The sequence below is a fragment of the Chrysemys picta genome, chromosome 23 (genome assembly GCF_011386835.1).
Source record: "Chrysemys picta bellii isolate R12L10 chromosome 23, ASM1138683v2, whole genome shotgun sequence".
NCBI classification, from domain to species: Eukaryota; Metazoa; Chordata; order Testudines; family Emydidae; genus Chrysemys; species Chrysemys picta.
The window spans coordinates 983,633-1,005,396 of record NC_088813.1 but is presented as its reverse complement, the minus strand read 5'-3'; the positions used below and the strand labels follow the sequence as shown (position 1 = coordinate 1,005,396).

Sequence of the window (21,764 nt, the reverse complement as noted above, 5' to 3'; positions counted from 1 at the left end):
CAGTGGTGAATATGGGGATTCCAGGGTGCTGCTTTGAGGTACAGTGTGTCACATTAGTGTGTTGTTATTTTGCTAAGTCCAGGCCTGCTCTGGTTCATAGCCTTTGGTTCACACTGTTAGTTATGCCTCGGACTCCAGCAAGGCCTACATATGGATATAAAAGAAGAATATAAAAAGATTGCAAAAGAATATAAAAAGGAGACATTGTTATCCATTCACTGAGGAAAACCCTGGGTGGAAGAGGTGGTGCTTTATGACTGCTTGGATCCTGGTTTGTCTGAAACCAACTAGCTCTGCAAAAGATTGAAACATTGGGTAAAAATCTATTGTATTATATAGGAAAGTAGCCTTGGATTAGTGTAGACCCAGGTTTGCATGTTATGATTTTGTTTTAAATGTAACAATTTCCAAGAGCCTTACACAGTATCTCTTAAATCTTAATCTTTGATAATAAACACGATTGTTTTCAATATAACTATATCTCACTGCTGGGATGCTTTGTAGGAGCTGACTCTCAGTTGAACCAAAGAAATGTATGTATATACTGTCTGCTTGAGGATAGCAAACCTGGTAATTTCTCCAGTGGTTAAGGGCTGGAGACGGCAGGGAAAGCTCCAAGGACATGGGGGTTGGTGTGTACCCTCACTAGCCTCTACAGAGAGAATGAGGTCTTCGGGGGCCTGAAAGGTGGTGCTTGTGTTGACAGAGATGTTGGTTACATGGAGCAAGCACAGACAAGACTGCGTCATGCTAAGGGCAAGTAATGGTGAAGTGCTTCGCAACACTGGGGAGTGTCACACCATCTCTCAGCCGCATGCCCTCAACACTGGACTATAAAGTGTTCGTCATGCTTTTGCTGGCCCAGCTAATATTTAATTACTTAATTATTTAGGTAAAGTGAAACAACTTCAATGGGAGAGATGGACACAGACACCTCAGAATCTCCCGTAGCCCAGTGGTTAGGGCAGGCACCTGAGAGGTGACAGAGCCTTCTTCAAATCCCTTCTCATCAGGCAAAGGAGGGACTTGCTTTAGGGCTTCAGATAGCCACCTGTAGGGGTCAGGGATTTTCTCCTCTTCCCAATATATTCTGTTTTTTTGTTTGTTTTTTGTTTTGTTTTGTTTTTATCTATTGCCTCTGAAGCATCAGAGATGGCTGCAGCTGAACATTAGATTCTGGATAGGGTGGGTGGGAAGAATTGCGGTAAATGAGGTTAGAGCAGTGTAGTGGGCTCTAGCAGACCTAAGTTCTGTTCTCAGTATTGCTGTGTGAACTTGGCTATGTGGATGGGGTGTGCTCTGAGTTGGCACCAAGCATTCTTTCTCAGGTGCTTGGCTGGCTGGTTCATGGGTCTAATAGCTCACCACATGTGGCATCAGGAAGAAATTTCTCCCCAGGTCAGATTGGCAGTGAGCTTGGAGCGTTCGGGGGGTGAGGGATGTGTTCACCTTCCTCTGTGGCATGGGATGCAGGTCGCTTGCCAGGACTTCCTGGATGTATCTCATTTAATAGCTCTCCTACTATTGTGAGGACCTCAAGAACTGGTGCACCTTCATCCCTCCTATTCTCTGCCTGTGGCACATAATAGTCTAGTGTCCTGTGGGCTGTAATACTTTGGTCTAATTTCTGTTGTTGGGTTTAATGTGCGGCTGCTGTTAGTGGCCTATGATATAGAGGAGGTCAGACTAGTGGTCCCTTCTTTCCTTAAACTCTAAGACTCTAGGAACCCAGGTTGCTCACATTCTGGGTAAATATTCTCAACTATTCGACTAATGGTTAAGAGGGAAAATGACAATGCCACCTCCAGAATGAGGCAAGTGCCCAATTAATTCTCACAAGAAACAGTTTCGGTGCCTAAGTCACCTAACTGCAGGAAACGGTTCCCAGCTGTGAGTCATCAGTAGAGCTAAGTGCCTTGCTGCAGTATGGACTTAGATGCTGAACACCATAAGAGGAGCAGGGCTTAGAACAGACCCCCTCTCATCAGCCTCTCCCCATGGCTATCTTAGGCAGCTTCCCACCTAGTGTGCTGGCTTTTGTGGATCTTATTTTTAGGTACCTGTAGTGCCATGGCCCTGACTCACCTCTAGTTCCCTTTCACCAAGGCTCCTGTAAGAACTCACAAAGGTTCCAATCACCTTCTCAGGCAAAAATCTTTTAATTCACTTTTCGTCAAGCTGGCAAGAAAGTTAGCCCAAAACAGAACTAACAAAACAATACAAAGGCTTTCATCAGTCCAGCTCCACATAGTGTCCCATCCTGGGCTTCCCTAGCTCACTGCCAGGCCTTCATCCTCTAGCCAGCTCAACAACACCCCCTTTATATTTGAATCACTTGAGTCCTCTGAGGTGGGCTCATCATGCATTGTATCCCTGTACAGGGGAGGGAGCTAGGCACCTAATTCAGGCTTTGTAAACCCCATTGTTGTTCCAGTGATTTTCTAGGGATCTAAAAGTAAGGCTTTGTAACACCTAAGTCTCTTTCTGGATCTAGGCCTTTAGGAACAAGAACATATGTATGTGTGTAAATGTGTGAGTCTCTCACTTTCTTTTTCTCTCACACACCAACAAAAGTTGGTCCAATAAAATCTATTACCGTGTGTGTGTGTGTGTGTGTGTGTGTGTGTGTGTGTGTGTGTGACCACGACTCAACAGAGCTAGAAAAGAATGGCACCATCCAGGGCCGGCTCTAGGGCGGCAAAAAAAAAAGCCACGATCAGCGGCATTTCAGCAGCAGCTCCACTGCGCCGCTTTCTTCTTCGGCGGCAGGTCCTTCTCTCTGAGAGGGACCAAGGGACCCGCCGCTGTGCTGCCCCTTCCCCTTGGCTGCCCCAAGCACCTGCTTGCTGAGCTGGTGCCTGGAGCCAGCCCTGGTACCATCTCATCTCTTTTCCAAACATTTCAGAGAGCCTTGTCAGTGCAAAAAGAAAACAAAAAGTCTGGGGATCCTCACAGCATTCCAAGGCTTGGATTAATAGTTTTCTTGTCTGCTTAGTTGCTGTTGAAAGAAATCTGTATCCTGCATCAAAAGTGGGCAAGTATTGAGATCAGCATATAAAATATCCATTCCCAGGATTTCTATAAGGTTCTCACTCTGCCTGGTACTAACTTTTCCCATAAGCTCAGCTAAGTCAGGTAAGAATTTACAAATCCTCACTTCACTGAGCTCTGCCCTATTCTCTCACTAACTGAGACAAATTTAAAAGCAATTCAAAGCAATTAACTAATACTTAAATTTAATTTCCACAGGCTCTATAACATCTAAGGGTATGTCTACACTACGAAATTAGGTCAAATTTATAGAAGCTGGTTTTATAGAAATCGTTTTTATACAGTCAATTGTGTGTGTCCCCACATAAAATGCTCTAAGAGCATTAAGTCGGCGGACCGCATCCACAGTACTGAGGCTAGCGTTGACTTCCGGAACGTTGCACTGTGGGTAGCTGTCCCACAGTTCCCACAGTCTCCGCCGCTCATTGGAATTCTGGGTTGAGATCCCAATGCCTGATGAGGCAAAAACAGTGTCGCGGGGGATTCTGGGTACATGTTGTCAGCCCCCCCCCACCCCGTGAGAGCAACGGCAGACAATCATTTCGCACCTTTTTTCCTGGGTTACCTGTGCAGATGACATACCATGGCAAGCATGGAGCCTGCTCAGCTCAGCTCACCTGTCACCGTATGTCATCTGGGTGCCGGCAGACGTGGTACTGCATTGCTACACAGCAGCAGCTAATTACCTTTTGGCAGTAGACGGTGCAGTATGACTGGTAGCCATCATCAGCTATCTGGGTGCGGGCAGAAGTGGGACTGCATTGCTATACAGCAGCAGCTCCTTGCCTTTTGGCAGTAGATGGTGTATTACGATTGGTATCAGTCGTCCTCGTACTCCTCAGTGAGTTCAGTCAGAGGCGCCTGGGCAGACATGTTTTGTCTCCTGGAGACTCAGTCTTGCCGGCAGTCCTATTGCACCGTCTTGACGATGATGGCTAGCAATCGTAATGTAGCATCTTCTGCCAAGCACCCAGAAGATGCCAATGGCTATCAGTCATGCTGCACCGTCTGCTGCCAGCCTAAGATGTAAAAGATAGATGGACCAGATTTGTTCTGTATTCATTTGCTTCCCCCTCCCTCCGTGAAATCAACGGCCTGCTAAACCCAGGGTTTTGAGTTCAATCTTTGGCGGGGCCATTCTGTGTGACAGTTGTTTGTGTTTCTCCCTGTTGCACAGCCACCTTTGTTGATTTTAATTCCCTCTAAGCCATGTTGTCACTCGCCTCTCCCTCCCTCCATTAGACAACAGTTTCACGCCTTTTTTCAGCCCAGACACCATAGCACTGGGATCATGGAGCCCGCTCAGATCACCGCAGCAATTATGAGCACTATGAACACCACATGCATTGTCCTGGAGTATATGCAGAGCCAGAACATGCCAAAGCAAAACCAGGCAAGGAGGCGATTGCAGCGCGGCAATGAGATTGATGAAGAAATTGACATGGACATAGACCGCTCACAAAGTACGGGCCCCAGCAATGTGCAAATCATGGTGTTAATGGGGCAGGTTCATGCCGTGGAACGCTGATTCTGGGCCTGGGAAACAAGCACAGACTGGTGGGACCACATAGTGTTGCATGTCTGGGACGATTCCCAGTGGCTGTGAAACTTTCGCATGCGTAAGGTCACTTTCATGGAGCTTTGTGACTGGCTTTCCCCTGCCCTGAAGCGCCAGAATACCAGGATGAGAGCAGCCCTCACAGTTGAGAAGCGAGTGGCGATAGCCCTGTGGAAGCTTGCAATGCCGGACAGCTACCGGTCAGTCGGGCATCAATTTGGAGTGAGCAAAACTACTGTGGGGGCTCCTGTGATCCAAGTAGCCAACGCAATCAAAGACCTGCTGGTATCAAGGGTAGTGACTCTGGGAAACGTGCAGGTCATAGTGGATGGCTTTGCTGCAATGGGATTCCTTAACTGTGGTGGGGCGATAGATGGAACTCATATTCCTATCTTGTCACCGGAGCACCAAGCCAGTGAGTACATAAACCAAAAAGGATACTTTTCAATGCTGCTGCAAACCCTGGTGGATCACAACATCAACATGTTTCACTAACATCAACATGGGATGGCTGGGAAAGGTACATGATGCTCGTGTCTTCAGGAACTCTGGTCTGAAGACATTCACATTCATGGGGGGGAGTAGTGTGTACGTGCTGTATGTTTACAAACATACTGTACATACAGTACAGTATTATAGTTGGGAGGTGCCCCTGCCTTACCCTACACAGGCACAGCCCACTGGCACTGGAGATGAGGCAGGCGAGGAGGCTGAAGTTGCTGTAGGCTAGAGGAAGCACATTGCACAGCAGCGGCAGTTTCCCTTACTCTGCAAGCACCAGGGGTGGGGGCTCAACCCTCAGCCTGCCCACTCCCGCCCTTCCCCCAAGCCCCTATCCTTGACCTGCCTCTTCTCCCCCACCTCCTCCCCCTTTACTTCCCACGCTGTGTCCTCGCTTCTCCCCCTCCCTTCCCTCCCTTCTAAATGCTGCAAGCAAGCTGATTGCTGCTGGCAGGAGGCAGGGGAGGGAGGGGGAGCCTGCATGCTGAGTCCTCGCTCCTCCCCCCTCTCTCCTGCCTGGGGCAATCAGCTGGCTTGTGGTGTTTAGGGGGCAGGAGGGAGGAGCGAGGACTCAGCACGCAGGCTCCCCCTCCCTCCCCCCGCTTCCTGCCCAGGGCAATCAGCTGGCTTGCGGCGTTTAGAAGGGAGGGGAGGGAAGGGGAGCCTGCGCACCAAGTCCTCGCTTCTCCCCCCTCCCTCCTGCCCCTGAAACACTGCAAGCCAGCTGATTGCTGTGGGCAGGGGGGAGGAGGGGGAAGGTGCTGATCCGCAGGGTCTCCTGGCGGGCGGGAGGCGCTGTGGGGAGCGCGGAGTGTAGGGAGGCTACCAGCTGTGGAGAAAGCAGGCAGCCAAACAATGTAAGAGTGGAGCACAACTTTAAATGAGCATGTTCCCTAATTGATCAGCAACATAACAATGAAACAACGTTAACCAGGTCGACTTAAAGTGAGGAGTTACTGTAGTTTTTGTTTTAAACCCAGTTTATGTAATTCAGAACTGGGAGAAGGGGGAGAAAAAGTTGTGCATATCTCTCTCCACATTGAGGGAGAGGGCGAATTTCAATTAGCTTGTGCTGCATAGTTATCTGTGCAGCGCAAGACAATAAAATTTTGGGTTTATTCTCCAGAGGAGGAGTGCACTTGAGTGCTGGGCTTAGCTAAGCTAAGCTCCCCCATGCAGAGCTGATCTCAGCATCTGTGTGAATATAGCTGCAGCTGGGGGGGCTTGAGAGCCTGTCACAGCAGCACAGAGTAAGGGGAACCCAGGCTGGTGGAACAAGCGAGCTGAGTGGTATCTCAGTTCCAAATGGCATCCCAGGGGGAACCCGTCACAGTGGCATTATGATATTTTCTGTCTTATTATGAGGATGTTATTTTCCTGTAACTGGAAGTTCTTTGAGATGTGTGGTCCCTAGCTGTGGGTTCTGCATATACACCATTCGCCTAGAGTTGAAGAATTTGAAAGTGGTGTCCATTGGTCTGTGCATGCACCCTGACGCACCTCATGCTTCGGTCTGAGGCAATAAAGGGCGCGGCATGGACCAACTAGGTCTCCTGTTCCTTCTGCCCAGTGAATCTGACAGATTTGAAAAAGAGGAGAAGCAGGCAGGAAGTGGAATACAGATAGGGACCATACATCTCGAAAAACCTCTAGTTACAGATAAGTAACCTCCTCTTCTTCTTTGAGTGATGGTCCGTATTGTATTCCACTGTGGGTGATTGACAAGCAGTACCTAAGTAGGAGGAGGGTATGAGGACAAGGACAGTAGGATTGAGCAGAGAACCACCATACCCAATGAGGCCTCTGCCCCCAAGTCCTGCATCCAGGCATAGCATGTTGTGAACATGTGGACAGAACCCCACGTAGCTGCTCTACATATGTCTATGAGAGGCATATCCTGAAGGGATACTGTAGTCATTGCTTGAGCTCTAGTGGAGTGAGCCCATACCCCATGGGGGGAGGTAGATTCAACAGCACGGTTTAATCCAGCCAGAAATCCATTTGGAGATGCTTTGGGTGCAGATGGCCTGTCCCCTGAGTTTCTCTGCTACCCCAATAAATAATCTAGGGACTTCCTGATTGTTTTTTTAATCTGTAGTTAAAGGCCAAAGCCCATCGGATGTTGAGGGAATGGAGTTTATGTTCCTCTGTAGATGCATGCGGTTTCAGGAAGAAAACAGGTAGGCAAATATATTTAATATGAAACTGGAAAACCACCTTTCATAATAGTTTCAGGTGTAAGTGTATGGACACCTTATCCTTGTGGAATACTGTAAATAGCAGGTCTGCAGTCATAGCTCTGAGTTCACAAACCCTTCTTGCTGAAGTGATAGCAACAAGGAAGGTGAACTTCATGGAGAAGAGGGACATGGAGCAGGACACCATTGATTCAAAGGAGGGATTTGTTAATACCAGGAATACCAGATTCAAGTCCCATTGAGGTACAATCCTTTATAGAGGTGGGAAGATTCTTAGGAGGCCTTTCCAAAATCTAGCTGTTAGTGGGTGTGTAAAAACAGAGTAATCCTCCATAGGAGGCTGAAATGTGCTAATCACATCTTGGTAGACCCTCAAGGAGCTAATGGCGAGACCCAATGTCTTTAAGGCCATGCACAAGTCCATGGGGCCAGATGCGATGGACGTGTATGGACATGCACAAGTCACAGAATCATAGAAGATTAGGGTTGGAAGAGACTTCCAGAGGTCATCTAGTCCAACCCCCTGCTCAAAGCAGGACCAATCCCAACTAAATCATCCCAGACAGGACTTTGTCAAGCTGGGCCTTAAAAACCTCTAAGGATGGAGAATCCACGGCCTCCCTAGGTAACCCATTCCAGTGTTTCACCACCCTCCTAGTGAAATAGTTTTTCCTAATATCCAACCTAGACCTCCCTCACTGCAACTTGAGACCGTTGCTCCTTGTTCTGTCATCTGCCACCACTGAGAAGAACCTAGCTCCATCCTCTGTGGAACTCCCCTTCAGGTAGTTGAAGGCTGCTATCAAATCCCCTCTCACTCTTCTCTTTTGCAGACTAAATAAGCCCAGTTTCCTCAGCCTCCAATGGCCAATCAGGATTCAATCTTGTCCAGGGCTCTGGCGTCCACACAGTCTGGTCATGCAGGGGTTAAAAATCCTAGCAGCTTTGGTCTTGAGCTGTATCCCAGAGTTAAGTTCCAATGAGCTTGTTTTCTGACCCTCATTATATAGTTAAAATGAAGATTTCTCTTACCTATGCCACAACCAATTAAAACACTAACCAGTCATTTTCACTATACAAAGATTCACATGCCTAAGACTACCTACTCATTAACTTTTGTGTTTTTCCAAGTTAGCAAAAACTTCTCTAGGTCTACTTATCTTTATACTTCGTTAGTGGAATACATTTTCATCATCACCTTATATTTTTTTATTATCAGGAAGAAGCTACAGAAACTCAAGGCTAGCTTGTCCATTCTCTCGACTTTGTGAATATATATCTATCCCTGTTAGTAATCCTGCAGCTGCAGCTTATACTTTTCTATCTGTCTGCCTACATCAAGGCTGAATTCTCCTGACTGTGTAGTTTTTGTTTTCAACTTATGGTGGCTAAACATAGAAGATGACTGTAGCTTATGCTAAGTCCATACACAAGAAGGCTGTGGGTCATGTCAAGTGCAGGCCTCTTGTTACACTCCCCTCTTTGATGACACTTTTACCAAAGCCATCATCACCATCATAGGCATCTAATACTCAAATGTTTTGAGCTTGGGTTTGCCTCCTGGGCAGGGCCAACAATGGCATTAGTTAACTTTGTATACTAGCCTCTTGTACCTTTTGGACAGTTCTTCTTACCCAGCAAGCCAAAGCCACCATACTTACTAATAAAACCAGTTGGATCTCGAGGATCACCACCATTGGATGTAAGGCCACATTTAAGACCTCCCATTGCTGTGAGGGACCATCCTAACAAACACTCCCACCATTCATGTTCCAAATTTTTACTAACCCTCGCAATCACGTTTAATCTAGAGTGATGCACAGTCACCATGACTCAGAGAGCTTCCTGTTTTGTGGCATGTAAATCATTTTGTAAATGGGGGTGTCCAAGCAATGTCTTTGCAACAGTTAAATTCATTCCAATGGATATAGGCATTATATTTGAATACAATGTGTATTTTACTTTTAATAGGCTGTACTTTAGCTCAGTTGAAATTGACAATTACATCCTTGAATTGTTACAATGTGGCAAAAACCCACTTGTTTTCATGTGGGTTATGAGATACATTATGTACCTAATTAATAATGAGTACCAGGCACCATCTTCTACAATTATTACCCACATACACAACCATAGATTCATTTGCAAAAGGGTTAATAGCATAATGGCATTTTCCCTCTGTTATTTCTAAACACACTTCCTGTGGCTGCAGGGCATTCTTATTGCCACAATAGGGGAAACCCACTGAATCGCTGCTTCTGACATTAATAAAACAAATACAGTGATTTCTCCAGCTTCTTGGTTAGAAGTAAAATTTACCATTTTCCACCGAGACTGCAGCTCTTTCTCAGTCTGGGTGGAATTTTTCCAAATTATGCTCCTAACCTCTAATGGGAGAATTCCATTCATGCCATCTCGGATCATGATCCACATCAATGATCCACATCTGCATTTGCATGGAGGGCACCAACAGGCCGCAAGAGGTGGCGGTTATCCTTTTCTTGGGAGTGTTCCTACTCCTCTAAGACCTGTGCCACCCCATTCTGTATGGAGCTTAGCTCATCTAAGGATCCCCTTAGGGGTGTTGCTAAATCCTTTATGTGTTGCTCTACTGCATTCATTTTATTTGCAACCACCTCTTCATGTATACTATTGAGAACTCCTACCCCCATACCAATTACGCCCAATATATCCCTTTTAGCTCGGTTCTTGCAGGATGCCCTTGCCGGACATCATCAAGATTTATCCAATTCTTCCAACCCTCATATAATGGCTGGACAAATTTTGCACAGTGGGGTTCTGTTACTGAAATGTTTGCTAAGGTGGCACCCACAATAACCCTTTTCAGTGTATGGGTTGGATTAATTACCAATTGCTTTTTTACATTGGTTTGATCCACGTATGCCCCGGCTAAGTTAATTGCATGTGGCTCCAAGACCCATACTTCTATGGTTTTTACTCCATGGGGTCCGAGGAGGAGCCAAGTTCCTATCATATTGGGTTGTATGGTGAAAACTATGTTACCATGGCATCATATAATCATTTTATTATTCCTATATTCTTTGTCCCTATAAATGTCTTGGGAACCCAGGAGCGTTAAAGTACAGGGCAGAATAGCCTCCCATTTTCCTCCCGGTGTCACTATTCAGAATTTTGCTTCCCACAGACTCTCTTGTCCGATGTCTGGGAATGAAAGGGAGTGCTGTATCAACCTAAAATGAATTGTCCTTTCCCCCGGGAGATGTCCACTTAGGGATGTCCACTACAGATGAATGCACTGGCTTTCACAAGGGAGAAGAGAACTCAAATTTGAATTTGTCATCTTTCTGCATTCCCAAATTCCTGTGTTATCATCTTTTTCCCACTCTTGGAAAGTCTGGAGGAAGGAGGGAAACATGGGCTTGCATCTTGTCCCAGTAATGGTGAAACACTCCAAAGAGACACTGGCAGCATTGTCCCTGTTTTGTGGGTCCTTGGAAGCAACATTCACTTCTTGTGCATTGTTTACTTTACACTCTGCAGTTAGCCATGATAAGGCTACGTTTTAGTCATGGGTATTTTTAGTAAAAGTGATGGACAGGTCACGGGCTGTAAACAAAAATTCACGGGCCTGTGACCTGTCCTGACTTTTACTAAAAATATCTACCGTGACTAAAACGTGGGCGGGGGTGGTGGGGGTGCGCTGGGGGGCAGTCTGAGGGCACTGTGGATGCTGGAGGAGGGGGGTCGAGGTGACCTGGGACCCCCTCTGGTGCTGGGGGAGAGGGGGTCAGGCCATGGCACGTGGCCAGGACCCCCGCTGGTACTGTGGGAGGGAGGGCCGGGCTGCAGCACCTGGCCCAGGACTCCTGCTGGTAGTAAGGGGGGATCCCTGCTGATATTGGGGAAAGAAGGGGGCAATGCTGGTGTTGGAGGAGGGAGGGTTGGTGGGGCTCCCTACCCGGTGTTAGAGAATGAGCAGGCTGACACAGCGGCAGATTGAGTAGACGGGCTTCTTATTGCGGTACTTGTTCCCCTCGACCCAATTGTCGAGTAAGCTCTGAGTTAATCACATCACACCCTTTTATCTAAGTTAATATGTAAATACCTACCTTTACTACAACACCCCCAAAACCCTTATTTAGTAATATGAACACCCATATACTGAATATAATTATCCCTACCCCTGTTTACTATTTACAGCATTAAGCATATTCTACAGAAATTTTTACCTTGAAAATACATTTCTTTGCAATAATTGCAGCCACAAGTTCCCTTAATCAGCAGTTTGCAGGGAAGGGAGGAAGGGCCATGACCCCAAGCTCGTTTATGTAGCTGGGAAAGGAAGGGAGGGGGGAGATCTTTACACAAAGGGTATTCTTTAGACCCCCACATTCCTTATGCAGGTGCAACACTTATCTATCCTTAACAAGCAGAAGGGAAGGGAGAGGGATGGCACTTTATCTATCAAATGCAGAAACGGTGCCTGCCCGTGCTTCTGCTCCCTAATACCATGTCAGCACACCAGTGATTTCCCAGGTCTTTACTTAACCCTTACATATCCCAACACCAGGCTGCGTGTCCCTGCTGCTCCTGCCACAAGCACCAGCTGCCGCAGCTCCCATTGGCCAGGAACCACAGCCAATGGGAGCTGCAGGGGTGGGGCCTGGGGGTGCCAGCAGTGCGTGGTGCAGAGACCACCCCCTGCCCTTCCGCCACCTAGGAGCTGCAGGGAGGCTCCGCACCCCAGGTAAGTGCCCCCCCAAATCCCTGCCTCTAGCCCTGAGCCCCCTCCCACACACCCAAACTGCTGCTGCTGCAGAAGTCACAGAGGTCACGGAAAGTCATGGAATCCGTGACTTCTGTTACCTCCGTGACAGACTCGCAGTCTTATCCATGAATAGTCTCCTCATGCCTCGAATACAACAGGTTCCAGATTCACACCATCAAAGGAGCAGGGCTGCAATCCAACCATCAACAAAAGCAGTACACAAATGTGCATTGTCTCCAATAGCTGCCAACATCTATGACATTAGTAATCTGAAATACAAAGCAAAAAAACAAAAACAAAAACAAAAAACAGTTTCCCTCCCTACATGGCAATTAGTATTTTTAGTTCTATTCTAAAGGGGCACTTATAGAGCCCTAACATGATTTTTTATTAAACACATCTGATTTTATAATAGACTGTACATTTTATATTATTTCTTAACTTTTACCATACATTAACTATAATAGTACATTAATCATACTAATTATCACAAAAATATTTGAATCCTGTATGTCAAACCATGCTTCTTGTGCACTTCCCTCCTGCTGCTGTTTCAGAGTGGACAATCCTTTCCCTTGAGGAAACCTTCAAGGAGGTGTCATTAGATGTTGGCTGCTTGTGTGTCCTCTCTGTGCTGTCCCAGATCTGTGCAGACAGCTGGCACAGCACACTTTGATCGAACTGTCTAATAACCACAGACTTGTGAGTAGCAAAGGCACTTGGTCAGGTTTACTTTTAACAAGGCACAGTCCTAGTATCCCGTAGACTCTACAGCATCAGTTCTCAACCAGGAGTCCGGGGCCCCCTATGGAGTCATGAGCAGGTTTCAGGAGGGTCCACCAAGCAGGCATGGCATTAGACTTTATGGGGTCCAGGGCAGAAAGCCCACATCTGAGCCCTGCCATATGGGGATGAAGCCAAAGCCTGAGCAACTTAGCTTTTCAAGGCACCCTGTGGTGTAGGACCCCGGGCAACTGCCATGCTTGCTACCCCCTAATGCCAGGTGGGGCTTTTATATGCAGAAAAACAGTTGTGGCACAGGTGGGATGTGGAGTTTTGTAGTATGTTGGGGGGAGGAGGGGCTTCAGAGAGAAAAATGCTGAGAACCTCTACTCTACAGGAGCACTAACACGTGTATGCCCATTACAATGGACCAGCTCACTGAACAGCGGGACTTTCCCTTCCCCCCAGGCCAGACAGAGACACACCCCTTGAGGCTTCATTTTATACATCAATACAAATAAGTTATGTATTGCCCCTTAGGGTATGTCTACACTATGGGATTAATCCGAATTTATATAATTCGAATTTGGGAAACAGATTGTATAAAGTCGAATGTATGCGGCCACACTAAGCACATTAATTCGGCGGTGTGCGTCCATGTTCCAGTGCTAGCATCGATTTCTGGAGCGTTGCACTGTGGGTAGCTATCCCATAGCTATCCCATAGTTCCCGCAGTCTCCCCTGCCCATTGGAATTCTGGGTTGAGATCCCAGTGCCTGATGGGACAAAAAACATTGTCGCAGGTGGTTCTGGGTACAGCCTCACCCTTCCCTCCCTCCCTGCATGAAAGCAACGGACGGCAGACAACCATTTTGCGCCTTTTTTTCCTGGGTGAACACTGCAGACTCCATACCACGGCAAGCATGGAGCCCGCTCAGCTCAAGACAGCAGTCATGAACATTGTAAACACCTCACGCGTTCTCATGGAGTTTATGCTGAGCAAGGACCAGAAAAACGAGGCAAGGAGGCAGCGGCAGCGCAGCGACAAGCGTGATGATGACATGGAGATGGACACAGACACAGAATTCTGTCAAACCGTGGGCCCCGGTGCTTTGGAGATCATGTTGTTAATGGGGCAGGTTCTATCCATGGAACGCCGATTCTGGGCAAGGGAAACAAGCACAGACTGGTGGGACCGCATAGTGTTGCAGGTCTGGGACGATTCCCAGTGGCTGCGGAACTTTCCCATGCGTAAGGGCACTTTCATGGAACTTTGTGACTTGCTGTCCCCTGCCCTGAAACGCCAGTATACCAAGATGAGAGCAGCCCTCACAGTTGAGAAGCGAGTGGCGATAGCCCTGTGGAAGCTTGCAACGCCAGACAGCTACCGGTCAGTCGGGAATCAATTTGGAGTGGGCAAATCTACTGTGGGGGCTGCTGTGATGCAAGTAGCCAAAGCAATCACTCAGGTGCTGCTACGAAAGGTAGTGACTCTGGGAAAACGTGCAGGTCATAGTGGATGGCTTTGCTGCCATGGGATTCCCTAACTGTGGTGGGGCGATAGATGGACCCCATATCCCTATCTTGGCACCGGAGCACCAGGGTACCCAGTACATAAACCGCAAGGGGTACTTTTCAATGGTGCTACAAGCACTTGTGGATCACAAGGGACGTTTCACCAACATCAACGTGGGCTGGCCGGGAAGGGTTCATGACGCTCGCGTCTTCAGGAACACTACTCTGTTTAAAGGGCTGCAGCAAGGGACTTACTTTCCGGACCAGAAAATAACCGTTGGGGATGTTGAAATGCCAATACTTATTCTTGGGGACCCAGCCTACCCCTTAATGCCATGGCTCATGAAGCCATACACAGGCAGCCTGGACAGAAGTCAGGAGCTGTTCAACTACAGGCTGAGCAAGTGCAGAATGGTGGTAGAATGTGCATTTGGCCGTTTAAAAGGTCGCTGGCCATCGTTACTGACTCGCTCAGACCTCAGCCAAACCAATCTCCCCATTGTTATTTCTGCTTGCTGTGTGCTCCACAATCTCTGTGAAAGTAAGGGGGAGACCTTTATGGCGGGGTGGGAGGCTGAGGCAAATCGCCTGGCTGCTGATTACGCGCAGCCAGACACCAGGGCGATTAGAAGAGCACACCAGGAAGCGCTGTGCATCAGAGAAGCTTTGAAAACCAGTTTCATGACTGGCCAGGCTACAGTGTGAAATATCTGTTTGTTTCTTCTTCATAAAAATCCGCCCCCTTTATTGACTCATTCTCTGTAAGGAACCCATCCTCCCTCTTCCCCCATCTTGCTTTCAAACCAAATAAAGTCACTATAGTTTAAAAATCATTTATTCTTTATTAATAGATTAGAAAAAGAGGGAGGGAACCCGGGTGGGGTTTGGGAGGCGGATCGGTGGGAAGGAAAAGGCCACTAAAAAAAGGTTAAAAAAATGACAGCCTTTTGCTTGGGCTGTCCACTGGGGTGGAATGGGAAGGTGTACGGAGCCTCCGCCGCGCCCCCCCGCATCCTTACACGTCTGGGTGAGGAGGCTATGGAACATGGTGAGAGGGGAGGGCGGTTATACAGGGGCTGTAGCGGCACTCTGTTATCCTGCTGCTGTTCCTGAAGCTCCACCAGACGCCGGAGCATGTCTATTTGCTCACGCAGCAGCCCCAGCATTGCATCCTGCCTCCTCTGATCTTCCTGCTGCCACCTCTCACCTCGAGCATCTCTCCTCTCCTCACGTTGGTCCCTCATGTCCTCACGTTGGTCCCTCCTGTCCTCACGTTCACTGGCTTCTTTCCTATACTTTGAAACCGTGTCCTTCCACTCATTCAGATGAGCTCTGTCATTGCGGGTGGATTCCATGATTTCTGTGAACATCTCGTCTCGCGTCTTCTTTTTCCGATATGTGGACAGAGTTGGCATCGAGCTTTGTTACAAGGATAGGTTCCTGGGTCAGTGGTTTTGTTCAGTGATGTGTGGTTGTTGGTGAGTATTTGCTTTAGGTTGGGGGGTTGTCTGTAAGCGAGGACAGGTCTGTCTCCCAAGATCTGTGAGAGTAAAGGATCATCTTTCAGGATAGGTTGTAGATCTCTGATGATGCACTGGAGAGGTTTTAGTTGGGGGCTGAAGGTGACAGCTAGTGGTGTTCTGTTATTTTCTTTGTTGGGCCTGTCTTGTAGGAGGTGACTTCTGGGTACTCATCTGGCTCTGTCAATCTTTTTTTTCACTTCAGCAGGTGGGTATTGTAGTTTTAAGAATGCTTGATAGAGCTCTTGTAGGTGCTTGTCTCTATCTGAGGGATTGGAGCAAATGCGGTTATATCAATGGATCATGTGGTGTGTCCTGGATGGAAGCTGGAGGCATGTAGGTAAGTGTAGCGGTCAGTAGGTTTCCAGTATAGGGTGGTATTTATGTGACCATCGCTTATTAGCACAGTAGTGTCCAGGAAATGGACCGCTTGTGTGGATTGATCTAGGCTGAGGTTGATGGTGGGATGGAAATTATTGGCTAGGTAAGTGGCACGATATTGGAGCTCTAATGGGTTTAACCATGGATTTTCCACACGGTGAGGTGAAGAGACTCCAGGTTGGAGTGATGAAGGTGGCCGTGGTCCTAAGTGAGGAGGTCTGGAATCATGGGGCAGGCCAAAGCACAATTGGAGTTGCAGCTAGCAAGGGATGTGAAGGGTAACAAGAAGGGTTTCTACAGGTATGTTAGCAACAAGAAGATGGTCAGGGAAAGTGTGGGACCCTTACTGAATAGGGGAGGCAACCTATGACAGATGATGTGGAAAAAGCTGAAGTACTCAATGCTCTTACACCTGTTGGGCTCGTTGTCCCTCTCCAAGATACTTTAGACAGGAATTGTGTGGGTCTCCCTTCAGCATGGGCTTCAGGCGACCCGGATGACTTGAAGCCCTGAGACCGAGGCATGCCCTGGTCCCCGGGACGGGAACAAAGTAGTGTGTGTGTGGGGGGGGTTAACCCCCAACTAAAACTTAACTACTCCACTTATCACTAACTATAACTTCATCACTAAGGGTATGTCTACACTACGAAATTAGGTCGAATTTATAGACATCGATTTTTTAGAAATCGATTTTATACAGTCGATTGTGTGTGTCCCCACTTAAGACAATTAAGACCATTAACTCGGCGGAGTGCATCCACAGTACCAAGGCTAGCATCGACTTCCAGAGCGTTGCACTGTGGGTAGCTATCCCACAGTTCCCACAGTCTCCGCCACCCATTGGAATTCTGGGTTGAGATCCCAATGCCTGATGGGTCAAATCATTGTTGCGGGTGATTCTGGGTACATATTGTCAGCCCCCCCCCTCCCCTCTGTGAAAGCAATGGCAGACAATCTTTTTGAGCTTTTTTTCCTGGGTTCCCCGTGCAGCCGCCATACCACGGCAAGCATGGAGCCCGCTCAGCTCACCGTCACCGTACGTCTCCTGGGTGCTGGCAGACGTGGATCTGCATTACTACACAGCGGCAGCTCACTGCCTTTTGGCAGCAGACGGTCCTTTATGACTGGTAGCCGTCTCCTGGGTGCAATTTTAGCCGAGCTTGGTGAGGTCTGTCAGGGGTGCCTGGACATAAATGGAGTGACTCCAGGTCATTCTCTTTTTAAGTTTTGTCTCATGGAGATTCAGTCCTGCCTGCAGTCGTACTGCACCGTCTTCTGGCGAGCAGCCAGGAGATGACAACAGCTAGCAGTCATACTGCACCGTTTGCTGCCAGCCTAAGATGTATAAGCGAGATGGAGTGGATCAAAACAAAAAAGAGACCAGATTTGTTTAGTATTCATTTGCTCCCCCCTCCCTCTTGAATAGTGGGGGGAGGGTTAGCTCAGTGGTTTGAGCATTGGCCTGCTAAACCCAGGGTTTTGAGCTCAATCCTTGAGGCGGGCATTCTGTGTGACAGTTGTGTGTGCTTCTCCTTGAAGCAAATCCACCCTCTTTGTTGATTTTAATTCCCTGTAAGCCATGTCATCCCTCCATCAGAGCAATGGCAGACAACCGTTTTCCGCCTTTTTTCTGCGCAGACGCCATAGCACAGCAAGCATGGAGCCCGCTCAGATCACCACAGCAATTATGAGCACTGTAAACACCACGCGCATTATCCTGCAGTATATGCAAAATCAGAACCTGCAAAAGCAAAACCAGGTGAGGAGGTGATGGCAGCACAGCGATGAGGACATGGACACAGACTTCTCTCCAAGTATGGGGCCCGGCAATGTGGACATCATGGTGTTAATGGGGCAGGTTCATGCTGTGGAACACAAATTCTGGGCCCGGGAAACAAGCACAGACTGGTGGGACCACATAGTGTTGCATGTCTGGGACGATTCCCAGTGGCTGTGAAACTTTCGCATGCGTAAGGGCACTTTCATGGAACTTTGTGACTTGCTTTCCCCTGCCCTGAAGCACAAGAATACCAAGATGAGAGCAGCCCTCACAGTTCACAAGCGAGTGGCGATAGCCTTGTGGAAGCTTGCAACGCCAGACAGCTACCGGTCAGTCGGGCATCAATTTGGAGTGGGCAAATCTACTGTGGGGGCTGCTGTGATCCAAGTAGCCAACGCAATCAAAGTTATGAAGGGTAGTGACACTGGGAAATGTGCAGGTCATAGTGGATGGCTTTGCTGCCATGGGATTCCCTAACTGGGGTAGGGCAATAGATGGAACCCATATCCCTATCTTGGCACCGGAGCACCAAGGCAGTGTGTACATAAACCGAAAGGGGTACTTTTCAGTGGTGCTGCAAGCCCTGGTGGATCACAAGGGACGTTTCATCAACATCAACGTGGGATGGCCGGGAAAAGTACATGACGCTCCTATCTTCAGGAAACATGGTCTGTTTCAAAAGCTGGAGGAAGGGACTTTCTTCCCAGACCAGAAAATAACTGTTGGGGATGTTGAAATGCCTATAGTTATCCTTGGGGACCCAGCCTACCCCTTAATGCCATGGCTCATGAAGCCGTACACAGGCAGCCTGGACAGTAGTCAGGACCTGTTCAACTATGGGCTGAGCAAGTGCAGAATGGTGGTAGAATGTGCATTTGGATGTTTAAAAGCGCGCTGGCGCAGTTTACTGACTCAGACCTCAGTGAAACCAATATTCCCATTGTTATTACTCCTCGCTGCGCGCTCCACCATATCTGTGAGAGTAAGGGGTACACATTTATGACGGGGTGGGAGGTTGAGGCAAATCGCCTGGCCGCTGATTACGCGCAGCCAGACACCAGGACGGTTAGAAGAGTACAGCAGGGTGCGGTGCGCATCAGAAAAGCTTTGAAAACCAGTTTCGTGATTGGCCAGGCTACGGTGTGAAAGTTCTGTTTGTTTCTCCTTGATGAACACCCCACCCTGCTTGGTTCACTCTACTTCCCTGTAAGCTAACCCCTCTCCTCCCCCCCTTCGATCACCGTTTCCAGAGGTAATAAAGTCATTGTTGCTTCACATTCATGCATTCTTTATTAATTCATCACACAAATAGTGGGATAACTGCCAAGGTAGCCTGGGAGGGGTGGGGGAGGAGGGAAGGACAAGGCCACACTGCACTTTAAAACTTATTGAATGCCAGCTTTCTGTTGCTTGGACAGTCCTCTGGGGCGGAGTGGTTGGGTGCCCGGAGGCCCCCCCACCGCGTTCTTGGGCATCTGGGTGAGGAGGCTATGGAACTTGGGGAGGAGGGCGGTTGGTTACACAGGGGCTGTAGCGGCAGTCTGTGCTCATGCTGCCTTTCGTGAACCTCAACTATACGCCGGAGCACATCAGTTTGTTCTTCCAGTAGCCTCACCAGTGCCTCTTGCCTTCTGTCAGCAAGCTGACGCCACCTATCATCTTCAGCCTGCCACTTATTATCTTCAGCCCCCACCTGTCCTCGCATTCATATAGTGTTTTCCTGGACTCTGACATTGTCTGCTTCCACGCATTCTGCTGTGCTCTTTCAGTGTGGGAGGACTGCATAAGCTCAGAGAACATTTCATCGTAAGTGCGTTTTTTTCGCCTTCTAATCTTCGCTAGCCTCTGGGAAGGAGAAGATAGTGTGAGCGTTAAAACATTTGCAGCTGGTGGAGGGAAAAAAAGGGAGAGTGGTAGTTAAAAAGTCACATTTTAGAGAACAATGGGTAGACGCTTTCATGGTAAACCTTGCTGTTAACATTACATAGCACATGTGCTTTCGGTTCAAGGTTGCATTTTGCCTCTTATTGAGGGTATGCCGGTTTGGTGTGAGAGATCACTCACGCAGGGCCTGGCAACAGAATTTGGATTGCAGGCAGCCATGGTAAGATGAAGTCTTTTGGCTTCTTTAACCTTCATAACATATGGGAATGGTTTCAAACAGCAGAGGGATAAATACCAGGGAGGGAGAGGAATTATTCCAGCTCAGTACTAATGTGGACACAAGAACGAATGGATATAAACTGGCCGTGGGGAAGTTTAGGCTTGAAATTAGATGAAGGTTTCTGACTGTCAGAGGGGTGAAATATTGGAACAGCCTTCCGAGGGAAACGGTGGGGGCGAAGGACCTGTCTGGTTTTAAGATTAAGCTAGATAAGTTTATGGAGGGAGTGGTTTAATGGGATAACGTGATTTTAGTCAAAGGAACAGCATGCCATCGCTGGTAAACAGTATAATGGCTAATGAGGGTCAAGCTGGAGAATCTTGCCTACGTGCTCGGGGTTTTACTGATCGCCATATTTGGGGTCAGGAAGGAATTTTCCTCCAGGGTAGATTGGCAGAGGCCCTGGAGGTTTTTCACCTTCCTCCGCAACATGGGACATGGATCGCTAGCTGGAGGATTCTCTGCTAATTGAAGTCTCTAAACCACAGGATTTAGAGACTTCAACAGCAGAGTCAAGGGAAAGGGTAGGGACGGCTTTGTGGCCTGCATCATGCGGGAGGTCAGACCAAATGATCATAATGGTCCCTTCTGACCTTAAAGTCTATGAGTCTATGAGCCCTCATTTCCCATACCAAGCAGCCGTTGGGTTGGCCATTTAAAATGGGTTGGCAATTTAAAAGGAGGGGCTGCGGTTTTCAGGTTAACTTGTAGCACAAACCCAATTAACCCTCCCCCACACACCCAATTCTCTGAGATGATCGCTTCACCCCTCCCCCCAGCGCGTGGCTAACAGTGGAGAACATTTCTGTTCAGCCACAGGCAAACAGCCCAGCAGGAACAGGCACCTCTGAATGTCCCCTTAATAAAATCAACCTATTTCAACCAGGTGACCATGAATGATATCACTCTCCTGAGGATAACAGAGAGAGATAAAGAATGGATATTGTTTGAATGCCAGCAAACACTGGGACCATATGCTGTGTTATGCAATGACTCCAGACTACGTGTTACTGACCTGGCGTGGTAAAGTGTCCTACCATGGAGGACGGAATAAAGCTGCTCTCCCCAGAAACCTTTTGCAAAGGCTTTGGGAGTACATCCAGGAGAGCTTTATGGAGATGTCCCTGGAGAATTTCCGATCCATCTCCAGACACGTTAACAGACTTTTCCAGTAGCTGTACTGGCTGCGAATGCCAGGACAAATTAATCATTAAACATGCTTGCTTTTAAACCATGTATAATATTTACAAAGGTACACTCACCAGAGGTCCCTTCTCCACCTGGTGAGTCCGGGAGGCAGCCTTGGGTGGGTTCGGGGGGTACTGACTCCAGGTCCAGGGTGAGAAACAGTTCCTGGATGTCGGGGAAAACAGTTTCTCCACTTGCTTGCTGTGAGCTATCTTCCTCGTCCCCAAACCCCGCATCCCTGTTGCGTGCTACTCCATTGACAGAGTCAAAGCACAGGGTGGGGGTAGTGGTGGTTGCACCTCCTAGAATGGCATGCAGCTCATCATAGAAGTGGCATGTCTGGGGCTCTGACACGGAGCGGCCGTTTGCCTCTCTGGTTTTTTGGTAGGCTTGCCTCAGCTCCTTAAGTTTCACGTGGTACTGCTGCGGGTCCCT

The 21,764-nt window shown here is 48.2% G+C and overlaps 1 protein-coding gene across 2 annotated transcripts in view; it reads right to left on the bottom strand.

Moving 5' to 3' along the window:
* Positions 1-19,516: 19,516 nt before the first annotated feature.
* ZMPSTE24 (zinc metallopeptidase STE24) overlaps positions 19,517-21,764 on the bottom strand; it is a 114,257-nt gene continuing 112,009 nt past the window's right edge. The window contains exon 10 of one of the 2 annotated variants that reach the window (XM_065576790.1): positions 19,517-19,822. In XM_065576790.1, the coding sequence (XP_065432862.1) occupies positions 19,589-19,822 (234 nt within the window). In that variant the 3' untranslated portion in view covers positions 19,517-19,588. The remainder of the gene's footprint in view (positions 19,823-21,764) is intronic. The other variant, XM_065576789.1, reaches the window with a different exon arrangement.